Source organism: Eutrigla gurnardus (assembly GCF_963514095.1).
Source record: "Eutrigla gurnardus genome assembly, chromosome: 1".
Lineage (NCBI taxonomy): Eukaryota > Metazoa > Chordata > Actinopteri > Perciformes > Triglidae > Eutrigla > Eutrigla gurnardus.
The window spans coordinates 6,381,168-6,394,776 of NC_139915.1; the positions used below are offsets into that span (position 1 = coordinate 6,381,168).

General features: G+C 40.5%; 3 protein-coding genes across 3 annotated transcripts in view; all 3 read left to right on the forward strand.

The window, feature by feature from the left end:
- The first annotated feature begins 2,679 nt into the window (after positions 1–2,679).
- On the forward strand, positions 2,680–5,481 carry LOC311011414 (cytochrome c oxidase subunit 5A, mitochondrial-like). The gene is made up of 5 exons (XM_084006344.1): positions 2,680–2,839; positions 4,301–4,417; positions 4,623–4,744; positions 5,006–5,128; positions 5,356–5,481. The coding sequence occupies exons 1-4, from the start codon at positions 2,767–2,769 to the stop codon at positions 5,117–5,119; spliced, it is 426 nt and encodes a 141-aa protein (XP_083862470.1). The 5' UTR covers positions 2,680–2,766; the 3' UTR covers positions 5,120–5,128; positions 5,356–5,481.
- Positions 5,482–6,279: 798 nt separating this feature from the next.
- On the forward strand, positions 6,280–12,361 carry fam219b (family with sequence similarity 219 member B). Its single transcript, XM_084023828.1, has 6 exons — positions 6,280–6,489; positions 6,986–7,094; positions 8,277–8,370; positions 8,462–8,539; positions 8,732–8,783; positions 10,227–12,361. The coding sequence occupies exons 1-6, from the start codon at positions 6,415–6,417 to the stop codon at positions 10,374–10,376; spliced, it is 558 nt and encodes a 185-aa protein (XP_083879954.1). The 5' UTR covers positions 6,280–6,414; the 3' UTR covers positions 10,377–12,361.
- Positions 12,362–12,946: 585 nt separating this feature from the next.
- LOC311017997 (AT-rich interactive domain-containing protein 3B-like) overlaps positions 12,947–13,609 on the forward strand; it is a 50,517-nt gene continuing 49,854 nt past the window's right edge. The window contains exon 1 of the mRNA XM_084016717.1: positions 12,947–13,315. Within this exon, the coding sequence (XP_083872843.1) occupies positions 13,280–13,315 (36 nt within the window). The 5' untranslated portion in view covers positions 12,947–13,279. The remainder of the gene's footprint in view (positions 13,316–13,609) is intronic.

The following is a 13,609-nucleotide window of genomic DNA, read 5'->3' on the forward strand; positions in this document are numbered from 1 at the left end:
GGCCGACCCGGGAATCGAACTCAGAGGCGAGAGTGCTACCCACTACACCACCGTGCAGCCCCTGGATAAAATTATGATTCAGGAAATTATGATTCTCCCACATACAAAAAGAGACAAAATTAAAAGGGAATTTGGACTGACAGCAGTTTTTTTACTTAAAGGGTTTTAAAACACAGACACAAGCAGACTTATTTTATTTTTAATAATTGAACAAGACAAGACAACAATTGAAGATACGAGAAATGTGAGTTGTTTTTTTATGCTCCTTGTAAGTTGTGCTAAAATAAAAAACGCCCTTTAACCCTTTTAGATCACATACAAAATAATATTTTTCTTTTTTTTTTTAAATATCAAAATTCTATATATTTATATGACACATGCTTACAACAGCTAGTAACAACCAATTTCAAACAATAACATCCATCAATCAATCAGAGCTCGGTTGGAGCTAATTATTTCAGCTTGATTTCGATGTTGGTGACACTGGCGAGAGTTTGAGCATTTAGCTTATGTTGTAATGCAAAATGATGTCTCTTCAAATCCCTCAAAAGACAAACAACAAAGTACGAATGCCAGAATTAGAACAGGCCCTTGACCATAGATGTAACAATTTTGTGGCGCAGTCATGCTTGGACATGAGACCAGAAATAAAAACCTTTAGTGACGACAGGGAGTTTTTCCACTTTGAGACAATAGAACATGAATCAGATGAAAAGAAGACAAAAAGGTTCACTTGGAACGTGAAACAGTTATTTAAAAAAAAAAAAAATTATGTGAAAACAATATTCCCGAGAAAAATGAATAAAAAATTTGAAAAATCACATCTACTCAAATAACACAGTCTTTCTTCTGATGTCATGATGACTCTTCTTGTTTCAGGGAGATTGATTTCTCTGTGGTGTCAACGTCATTTCCTTCATGAACACAGACAGGTGACATTTGTTAGGGGACGTCGATCTTGACCCTCCACACACATCACATGACCTAGCTTTATGTAAGAAAAAAAGGGACGTAATAATCGCAGTAGATGTATTCACCCTATGAATACTTCTTTGTAGGTTCTGTTGCAATATAACAGTTTACAACCCACAGTGTTACACAAGTGCTATTATGTTATATTTTAGTCATCAAATCAAGAAAATGTGTTTTCCCATCCATCCGGAGGTGAGAGGTCAGAGAGCTTATCCTAACTACTCGTACGTTCCTCTGAAACTGGAGTTGAATGGCTCAAATACGTACTGGCAACACGCATCTAATGCACTAGTGTGTAGCATGGAAGAAAACGGAAGACGGCCATGGGAGAGAGTAGAAGGAAAGATGTGGCGCAGCACATTACACTAATGGACATCGACTGTGGTGCCCTGGGCTTAGGGCGGATTACAGTTTACCACGTCACTAAGAACACTGACACACACACACACACACACACACACACACACACACACACACACACACACACACACACAAACAAACTTGAACCAGCACACAGATACACAACAGGGTAATCCGCCTATATCTTGGTAACATGCATTACATGGCCCCTGTGCATGCATGTGATGTGTTTGCATACCCACAAAGACATAAAATGGATGCATATTATCAACGTGTAAAAAAAAAAAAAAAACACACACACACATATATGATAATTAAAATTAAAAACAACATGGTTTTACCCTAACATGGTAACATCGTGTTTTGTAATGGAATCCGCCAGTTCTTCAGCTCCTCACGTGCACTTTTTGTGAAAATGATTTGCTGCTGGACCAATAAGAGAAACCAACTTGCATCGTTGCACACTGAGGACTCATGAATGTGTAATACAGTATTTAAACCAAGCGCTCCCTCTGCTGGTATCATGCGCCTATGTATCACTCTTGTTTTAGCAGGGCAGTGATTTGACCTCGTCTCAATTTCGGCTTGCCTTAAGATTTTGTAAGAGAAAGCCTGCTTTATCAAACAGCGGCCTGCACCCACTACTCCCTCCCTGCTGACCCGTTGCACTCAGGATCTGTGAAGAGGATGTGATTCAGCTCTTTCAGATCACGAAAGCACCAGGCCCAGCTGCTCCTCATCTTCATGCAGATCGCTGGAGCCGTGTGAAGTCCCCTCCAGCTTCAAACGCTTCACTATCATCCCGCTCTCCAAGAAACTCTCCATCACAGGATTAAAGGACTACAGGGTTGTTGGCCTGATGTCTGTGGTCATGAAATCCCTTGAGAGACTGGTGCTGACCCACCTGAAGGACATCCCAAGACCCCAGCTGGATGATGCGGTCAACATAGGACTGCAATACATCTTGCAACACCTCCACAACCAACATTTTGGAGGAGCTTATCAATAATTAGTGGTAATACATGCAACATAATTTGTTGAGCCCTCATAAATAATCATATAGGTCTGAAATTTGTCGGGAAGTATCCTGAAGCAATAACCGATATGAATAAATTGGATTTATGTTTAATTTACACTGTCGAAATCACACACACGTCACACAGTAAGAGTAAAATATGATCAGGAAATGGACCTATCAGCAGCTTGGACTAGAAGGCTTCGGCTATCTTCGTAACCCACGTGACCCTCGTCGGCTTCCTCGTGTTTGTCCGTCCAGAGTAAAATTTGATCGGGAAACGGACCTATCAGCAGCTTGGACTAGAAGGCTTCGGCTTTCTCCGTAACCCACGTGACCCTCGTCGGCTTACTCGTGTTTGTCCGTCCAGAGTCCCTTCTTTGGCAGCTCAGAGGACGGATAGCACCGACTGCGGTACCATGTTCCGAGCCGTATTCCGACTGTCAGCTACAGGGGCCCGGAGTCTGGCTCGGCCGACACCCTGCTACTCGGGTAAGACTGTCCCCTGTACGTGTGCCGTGAAAGTTAGACGGTCTCTGTCATAAAGCTGGCCACAATAAAGCCTGCTTGGCTAGCTACCTAGCTTAGCTACCGCTGTGTGGTAGAAGCTAACTTAGGGTGACATTGACTCATTTTTATGGTTCGCTTTCCTCGCGGTCTTGAACTGAATATTTCCCTGTAGCTCCACCTCACATAGCGTATTTTAAATGAAAAACCGCTGAATGAAATTGAGCTAAAATGTCACGACCTTGTGATGACCCTCCTTGATTCACGAGCGTCAGTGACCGCAGTTTATACGCAGCTCTTATCTACACGTTGTAACGTCTACTCGGACGATATGCTTTATTTAGCATACAGCTCGCTTATGTATTTAAATGTGTTAACAGTTGACAATGAATGATTACCTTGCGACCTGTTCTGATGCTAACACTGTCCCATATGAGCTGTCCTGATCTGAACTCCCTCAGCCAGGTCGTCATTGGTTACTTACTGTAAGGTTATACGGGCTTCTATTCAGGCTACAGCTGAAGTTGCAATACACTTTTGTTACTTCCAGGAAAGTTTATATATAACATTATAATTACATAACATATGTACATTTTTTTATTCTAATAAGATGATATTCATGTCAGTTTAATGTTTAGTGTCAATGCGGTGGGTTCAGGAAATTAGATGGGAATTCACTTGCTATACAGAAGGGAAAAAGTAACGTCTATTACATTGTTGTTGTGCGAGATAAATTATGGTTGAAAAAAAATAGGCCTTTATGTATTTACATATTATGTGTGGGTTTGAAGTTAAAGTTGTTTAACATAAATGTATTACAGTAGCAGCGAGACTCATCTCTGAGTGTATTTAAAGAAACTGAAACCAGCTATTAAATACAACTTCTAAATGGGCTTCGTGGGCCCACAGCGCCAACTGGTCAATGCAATGCAGCTGAAAATGTTTTAATTGAGTTTACTCAAGTGCTTTATTTGAGTTTTGAAAGAGAACTGTGCACTTAAGTTTAAAAATGTCATACTGCGTGTCTGAATAAGGGCTCTGCAATATTGTGTAGTTTTTAAGTTTTAAAAAGTTATCGCATGTTTTTGTCATCCATGCCAAATTGTCTCTGTTAAATGTTGCCTTGCTCACGACAGCCATATGGAAACAATGTACATAATGACTTAAAAGCTTTTTTGAATACATTGTATGTTCTGTTTTGCCAGCTTTACTCTTTCATTCAATGTGACCAAAATGTTTGTCGTTTAGATATGCAAAATTCTTGTATTGCTGCTTGTGTTTGGATCCTTAAACAATTCAGGGCAGGTTCTGTAGGAAAGGCATTTATTTATTCACTTATACATTATGTGTAGTTATTGTGAGTTCATGAAACTCCTGTGTTGTGTTGTCACTCACATTTTAAAACATTGAAGGAATCTTTATGTCTGCCTGCCATATGTTTTGCAGCTCCATTGGCGTCCAGATGTTACTCCCATGGCAAGGTGGAGTCAGATGAGGAGTTTGATGCCCGTTGGGTCACGTACTTCAGCAAGCCTGACATTGACGCCTGGGAACTGAGGAAAGGTGACTTTGTTGACAATTTGTACTTTTAATAATCTGATTATGTGTCCTCGGCTCTATGTCCCTTGTTTAAACGTTGTCTAACAGTGGTGGGTACTGATGCCCTGAATATTGTACGTTTTAATGGTTTCTCGCTCTTCTATTGTTTGCATCTTCTCTTATTATAGCTGATTCTTAGAAGTAATGCAGCTTTTTTTATTAATTAAAGGCATGAACACCCTGATTGGGTATGACCTGGTACCCGAGGCCAAGATCCTGGATTCGGCACTGAGGGCTTGCCGGAGACTGAATGATTTGGCCAGTGCCATCCGCATCCTTGAGGCCGTTAAGGTGAGTGACCATCCCTTCATAGGTTCACGTTACTTGAAAAGAAAAAAAGACCCAACAGCTTCATCAGAAATGAAGCTCAAATAAAAATTCACCCTAATGTTAGGGTAAAAAGATACAATATTACTTTTTTATTTATATATGACAGTAAAAAAAATAACATACTAATGCTATATTCCGTTAACATCCCCAATAATATATTTTTTGCAACTAAGTTTTTAAGTATTGTCAAATGATAAAATGCTTATTTGTTGTTTTATGCAGGACAAAGCTGGCCCCCACAAAGACATCTATCCCTACCTGATTCAAGAGCTGAAGCCCACCCTGTCAGAACTTGGCATCTCAACACCGGAAGAGCTGGGCATTGACAAGTTATAGACTGTCAAGGTGAGACTGCACTTTACGACATATATAGGGTGATAAAGGATTTTATTGCAATAAAAAAAACACAATAATTCTACTACTGCATGTTACTTGGTATATTGATGTGAACTTTTGCTGTCCAACGCTGCCTCAAACCCTGCTGACCTGCTCTATAAATGTACAGCAGACATGAATTACAATGCATATTACGTGCTTGCAACTGAAAATATCTTTTCTTCCTCTTTTCTCAGGTCGGAAGTATAAAGAGATGAGCTCTCCTGATTCTCTCCTGTCAAATATGTCTATATTGTTGATTAAATCCATGCTGTCCTGTTGTGTACAAATGGTGGACCTAATAAAGAGAACCCTATAATTGAGGAATGTGTATTATGTTTTCTTTTGAACGGCGGATGTTTCTGACACAGCAGGAAAGGCACAGGTGTAGATCTCATTCATTTTGGCTGCATTCCATTTAGGAGTTTCCTGCTCTTCCTGCTTCGTGGGGTCATCGTCAGTGTTTGGTCACACATTTTTGACAAGTTAATATCCGTCACAAGAAAGGTCTGCGTGTGCAGGTGGGTCAAAGACTAAACAAAAGCACAACTAATTTCCCTCCATTGTAATGAGTACTATCACTGTTTAATAAATGGTTCACCTATGAAGACCCAAATGTCAACCAGTTGCTGTAGATTTTGGTCAGTGCTTATGTTATCTAGTTAAACCCTGTAAAGAGCAAATATATATAATATAAATATTTTTATTTAGCTTAACATTGCAAAGGGTGATACGTTTCTCAAGGAGACAGTCATGTTTTTGTGTTTTGTCATTTTTAAGCTCTCTTATAACCAGATGGCTACAGGACGGTTGTAATCTAAGGAAATCTGGGTGTTTCATTTTATAACAAGCAATATGAACCATAGGCTAGTAATTGCACTACTTTTGAAAATACAGGTCTTCTACTGTGGAAAACGGAAGCACCAGTCAACATAGTGTTTAATTGTTTTTTTTTTTATCTTGTCTAATAATGACATTTGAATCGTTTCCTGTTACTTGACTCCACTTTTCTTGTTGTAATAACATTTCGTTCGCGTCTTAACATTAACGTATGTATTAAAAACATGTTACGGACATTGGGTTTTATTTTGTATTTTTTTTTTTCCGGAAGTGGTATGAAACGTCACCTAGCATAATAGCACAGCTAACTACCAGAAGTTCTTACTGCTCCTGAAGAAAACAACAAAGTCTTGCGCCGGTTGGACACTTGTCATCATGGCTGTGTTGTGGTGTGAGTTGTGACAACTAACGCCAAGATGATGAACGACATCATGGAGGAGCCAGAGAAGGACACCCTGCTGGAAGCGCAGCCGGAGCCACAAGTTTTGTCGGTAATGTCAGCTAAAGCTAGCCCGGCTAACGCTAGCTTGTAAATAGAAACTGGGAGGCTAGCGGACTAGCTTAGCCTGGGATGTTTTGACAGTTATTTAAATGAGCCATTCTTAGAAAATGAGTGTCGAGATGGTAACGTTAAGGGCTCTTTCGTTAGACATTGCTAAGTTTGACTGTAAATTATTACGAGTGACATGACTAATGAGCCGATGAACACGTACAATTAACAGTCTGTTCTTGTAAACCGAAGGGGCTGCTGGGGAATTTTCAATTAAATAAAAGTCTGTCAGGTGAGGGTTGGGGTATACAACTGGAGCCAGACTTTAGATTATTTAGAAATGGATAAAAATTACTTACAAAAGACATGCATTTGTTTGTTGAAGCATGTATTTGAATCGCATTGGAATTGGTTGTCGTTTAATTATTGTCTTGTCATTTACTTGTAACCGTACATGAATATGAACTACAGATCATCCTTAATTGCTCCAACTGTAGGGGCCCAGTAATGGAACAAGACCGAAGACCTCTGATGGAGGGATCAGGCCTGTGGAGAAAAGAGGACCTTACATTATGTCTCGAGCTCCAGCAATCCACCACAAACTACGTAAGCGTTTTCTCAAATCATCATAAACAATGCCATTATTATGCCTGTCTGTATTTCAGGAGTCTTTTCATAATCGTTTCCTAAAGGGGTTTACAAACATTTCGGCAGTTTGAACTCTTGACTGGCGCATCAAATTCCGATATTTATTTGGCATCTACAAAAAAAAAGACTTTCTGTAGCTGCACATTCCTGGCTAAAGTCAGATGTCATTGACAAGGAGGATTTCCACATAGACAAGAGCTGATGGTGGGTTTTTTTGCACGGTTAAGTGATGGTAGTGGGAAGGGTTAAAGAGAGCTGCTTTGACCTGTTATAGTTTCTTTGCAATTGCCAAAACACAGAACATGGTATTTGTGGCACAATTATTGAAGACTAACTTATCTATATGTAGCATCTCTATTGACCAGGTATGCTAAACCATAAGCACAGTGTGCTTTACACCAAATTTGAAAACCTAAAACACTCTTTTTGCAAATAACTACACAAGCTTATCCACAATAGTGACATTATTCAAAAGTAAAAACCTGTGTGCATGCATGCTACCACACTCATTTACCAATCACCTGCACCCAGAATGCACCTGTGAAAACACCCACAATTGCAAACTGTAATATCCCTGGTAGAGGGCAAATGGTAGGACAGACATGCACACACATACCAGCAGGTGTAGAGATGCACAAAGCTTAAGTGTTTAAGTCTTAAAATAACAACAAGCTTCTACAAAGCTTCTAGTTACACAGCCTGTTTGTATCATGAAAATGGACAGCGAGTAATGAAAAAAGAATACTAGCATATTACCCATATGCTAAACTCAACTGATGTAAGCCATTAGAATAAGCAAATCAAATCCAGTTTATTATTTATTTTTGTCATTAAGGTAATGATATTTTATGTTTTTCTTTTGTCTTGATAATTCTTTTAACTGTGTTGAATCTGCACACTGAAAAAAGTAACATTTATTGATTTTATTCTAGCGGTGTGATTATCATAAGGGATATCAGTCCTTCTCAAAAACTTAACACTTGCTGAGAGTGTGTGTGTAGGAAGCTTCAGAAATCTCAGGTCCTGCACTGAGTTGTTTTTTTCAAGATGTGGCATTATTAGCAGAAATGACTTGTGTGACCATTGCTTTGACTTCATCAGTCAGTCCAAGTCGGCACAAACAATGTTTGTCATTCCTAGAGAAACACAGGGAGATGGCAAGGAAAGCACTAAAGAAGAAAGCCCTGTCACCGGGACCTCCAGTGATGCATCAGCCCAGGCAAGGAGCTAAGAGGTGAGCAGAGGAGAAATGATGAGGAAAGAACCAGCTGCTGTTTGAGATGTGAGGAGATGCTTTTTTCACAGTTTCTGGTTTTTCCTTTTAGGACGGTGAAGTATAACAAGGGCTATGCCGCTTTGAGTCAGCACGCTGAGGACACTTTGGTTGCACTGGACTCAGACAGGTAAACTTGCACCAGGTGTAGAGATGATGGCTGTATGTGAAAAATCTCTTCTTAGTGGTAACAGCAGACATTTTTACATTGTAGCCATAAAATCTTGTCACGTAGACATTTCCAGATGCACACACACACACACGGAGACAAACACGGTTGTTAACATCAGAATGACAGAACCTGTCCTACTCGTCCTTACAGTGATGAAGAGATCGATTTTGAGCAGCATTCCTCAGGTTACTCTTCAGCTGAGGTGAGTTTCACCTTTCTTTTTCTCAGTTACCACACAGTCTAACTCGCTGCTCGACTATGTGTAGGGGTGCAGGAATCTGTAATATATGTTCCAAACTAATTTGTATTGTAAAATTAGGCTTTATTATTTCCTTTTTGTCCATCTTGTCACTTCTGTGACATCCTTCACTAACACATCGCTTTGGCTTCTCAGCACATAGTTTCTGCATGATAAAAAAGTGGTCGATTATTTGAGGGTTTCTGTAGGATAGTTGCACCACCAGTTTAGTTACATCTGGCAAAAAGTAAATAGGCAAGGGGTTAAAAGGAACAGGTTTGTCTCAAAGTGATATAAAACTAAGCTAACATGGACTAGACAGCTGTGTAAACAAAGCACAGCGAAGCTCAGATTATAACACACACAGAGGGAGGGTGATTTCATTACACCACTCTGTCTTTTCAAATCAAAGAGTTGTTTGCTGTAATATGAATGCGCTGAATCCTGTATAGAGAACCTTTAAATGTCGAAGTGCCTTAGAACATATTAGGTGAGCTCATAATACAAATATGAGAATAACATGTATTGTTATTCATACATAACCTAACCTGATTAACTTGGTTGTACAGGGAAGGCCATTAAAAAAAGACACATGTAATTATGGGGGATGAAAAGGTCTATGTAACCACAGACTACATGAGTGAGATGTGCTCCAGGTCTAGCCAACTTGGGCCCTGATCAAACCAAGGTGTGGCCGCTTCATAAACGCCCTTTGCGCATCGGGCCAAACAGCTGGTGGAGCGGGGCTGTGGGTGCAACCAGGTGATCAAATGTGGATTCAAGGAGAGGTTGAGCTCTTGCTGTTGCAAGTCTGAGGTTTTATCCATCGATCATCTACAGCTTTATCCTGTATTCAGGGTCACGGGCCGACATGTAGAGACAGACAACCATTCACTCTCACGTTCACACGTACGGGCAATTTGGAGTCATCAATTAACCTATCCCCATCCTGCATGTCTTTGGACTGTGGGAGGAAGCCGGAGAACCCGGAGAGAACCCACGCTTACACAGGGAGAACATGCAAACTCCACACAGAAGGAACCCGAACCCGACCCGGGAATCGAACCCGGACCCTCTTGCTATGAGGCGACAGTGCTACCCACTGATGTTTTATAATAATAAATAATATCAACCTTTGGTTGGCATTTTGCCGTTTCCATTCCATTGGTTAAGTCGTAACGCCTACCTCTTGCTCGATTTGATTGGCTGCCTGGTCCAAGTTTGACATTGACGACTGGGCCTGGCTCTGAAAAGTTACAAAATGTTTTCACTTTTAATGTACTCCTAAACATGCTAGAAAACACAAATGCACGGCGCAAGAGAGGATTGCACGGCAGGCGTGCCATACCGGGACCTTACTCTGGTGTCTGTGTGTGTTATAGCGATGTCTTCCTCTTTGCTCTACAGGTCCATCCTGATTTAAGCAGGCAGCTGCTTCAGGACGGCTACCGTCTGGATGAGATCCCCGATGACGAGGACCTGGACCTGATTCCGCCCAAATCCATGGGCTCCTCTGTGTGCTGCTGTTCCGAGGGCCCGTCCTGCTCCGTGCAGTGATGCCGGTGCCGGGACTCGGACCTTACAAAGGCTTGGCACCAGTTCCTGTCCCTGACTTTAGTCACTGGTGCCTGAGGCCCTCTTTCTAACCCAGCTCCACTGCTGCGCTGCCTGAGGACTTCCTGCTCTGAAGCCAAACCCCTGTCCATGCAGGACTACGTGCACCGAGATCACTCAACTCACATTGAAACGCAGAGGGACATAAGAACAAGCCTTATTCACTGTGACTCCAAAGCTTGACCAATTTTAAATGTTTCTTTTTATTGAACTTCATGAAATGCTAACCATGCCTGAGCTCTAGATAGAGTCGCAGAGTAATTAACATTGTGGGTCCTCGTTGGCCCAGTGGGGAGAAGGGTACTGTCTTTTCCACTCTGGCGAACAAGTCCGCCACCTACTGAAGCACGACAAGCCAATTGGAGTTTTCCAGTTATCAACTAATGCTATATGATGGCACCTCCCATGATCATTAACATTCCCTAACTGTTGTTGCATTGACTGGATGTTTTTTTTTTTTTTCTACACTGTATCTGTCCTCAATAATTACACAAGACTTATGTTTCATGGTCGCCATTGTGGAATACTATAAGCGAGTCAAGCAAAAAGAACAACTTAAATTATATGTTATGTTTAGTTTTTTTAAATATATGAAGCAGGAAGAGTCAAACTTATTTTACCAAATATAAACGTTGAACATACACTAATGTGTATGGCACAACATGTAAGCCTATGTGTTATTTAAGTGCTTTGATAGATAACCAATTTGAATTACAATCTCTGTATTGTATGAATAAGTTTAACCCCAGAAACCGATAGCTCCCACGTATACAGGAAACCCCAGCTGTTACAAAAATATTGAAAGCAAGACAAAAGATTTACATTTACATTTACATTTTTAACATTTTATTTATTTATTTATTCGTAGATTGGTCGGGGACTCTAAAAGTAGTTACAGGTTTAAAAAAAGTAAACCATATTTGCATAATGACTGAGGTATCTGTCTACACTTGTTATTTGTTACCCATATATACATGCATCAATTTAAACTATGTGTGTGTATTATTTTCTGCTTGTGTTACGTTGTGTTACGTTGTGTATGTTGCCGTTTCCTACACAACAGATCTGGATAGATGGAAATCCTCTTTTTTCTCACTGAAAAACATGTATGGGCTAACTCATGTTACAGTCTGGGTCATATTTTTACTTTTCATTGTTGCTGATTATTTTTTTGAAATGTGCATTAACAAAAAAATGTTCAATATCGGAGCAAGTGACGGAGCCGGATCAAGTAATTTGCTTCTCGCACGCATTTGTAAAATAAAAAACAGTGAGTTTGAAGAACTGTTTAAGTGCATAGAAGTGTTAAGTCAGGATAACTGCGTTACTTACCTGCAGGCCAAACTGCTATTTCTCATGCTGTGATGTTGGCATAACTCTCATTCACATAAATGAATGGTATTGCAGACCACTTGACCAACATAAATCATTTAAGGACTGGAAAGAATGTGGCATTTTGCGTCGGGACCTTTAATGTACTTTGCAGAGTTGGGATCAATTTACAAATTGATGAAGTGGATTCTGTTGTAAATGTTATTACTAACATGAGTTTCTCCTCACGGCACTCCGTTGTTTGTCTGTTTTGGGTGATTTAGAAAATAAAAGCTGTTTTAGCTATAACACTAAGTGTGAGTCACTCGATACGAGCACGAGGCAACTGCTTTAAATGTAACAGCTGAATTTAAAGTGCGTTGACCACGGCCCTGGCTCTGCACCGTGTTTTTACCTACACAAATTTTGCACTTATCACCAGTGGTCAGTAGCAAGTACACTTGACTCACCTGTACTATGCAACGATTGGGACAATCTGCTTATTGTATGACATTGTGACATTGCTAAATGCAATAACTGAATTAGTTATTTTATGACAGTAAACACTAATCTTTTTTTTATTTGATTGTACTGTTTATTGGTTTACATTATTACAATAAAAAATGTTAAATACACTTTCAGCCGTATGAATGTGATTATAATGATTGAGAATAATCTCTGGTAGTGATTGTGTAATGAGGCAGTAAGTATACCAATGAAGCTTTTTTTATTTATTTATGGATCTAAACGAGTTATACTGAATGCGTGGTGGTTGATAAGCATTAAACAGCATGCACGTGGTAGTCGGTGGTTCCACAAGGGGGCAGCATGGAGCTATACTGCTTTCTCAATGCAATATAATCACTATATGAGGCCCAATCCAATTAGTTTTTCTTTAATTTCATTTAAATCATAATCTGCATCATAATCACATGTTATTTAGTATTCAGAGACATTTGAACGTTTTGAAACGTGTATATAGTTGAATTAAATGACGCTACTATTAGCGCACATACAAAACTACCCCTGGTGTTTCAGCCTCCTGGGTGCTATATTATACATATAAAGAAACATATGAATAAACTAGGTAAACCGGCTGAATAAGAGTGTATTGGAAGTGAAAAGGCCGTGAGACTTGTTGCTGGAGCTGGGCGGGCCTAATGCTGTTGTGCGCCATGCAGGGGGTGTCAATTGAAGGGGAGGAAGGAAAAAAAAAAAAAAACGACTGAAGGGAGTTACCTCAGCGCTCTCCGAGAAATGAGATCGGGCCATTCTCCAGTCGGTCCCCTTTTCTATTAAAGAAGGAAATAAGGAAAGTCACTGGTGGGGGGGAAACAGACAGAAACACAGGTAGATTTGGAGAGGTCGCCACAGAAGAGACGAGCATACGGCAGCCTTGCTGCTGGCGGATCGGTCGATATCTACGGTGCATGCACACTATCGCTGGCCCCGTGCGCGCGCGCGTGTGTGTGTTTACAAGTGTTTGAACGAGTGCCACGAACGAGGGAAGGAGCGATAAAGCCACGGAAGGAGGGATGGTGGACAACTCCGGCAGTAGTAAGGCACAAATGGTGAGTCGTGGTAATGCTCGGCGTCCCTTTGCATCTCTGTGATCTCTGACGGGGCCACACGAAAAAAAAAAAAAACACAAACCTTCCGACGGACGCAGTTTGAACGGCTAATTTACGGGAAAAGAGTTAGCTAACGTTAGCTTTACGTGTCATTTTCCCAAAGGAAAAAGAAGGGGGGAAACTTTCAGAGCTAATTTGACCTTATGGTAGGTTGCTTTTACTTCTTTTTTAACGCTACGCTTTACGACTACACTGCAATGCATCTTTACAAAAAAACGCTTAGTTAATATGCTA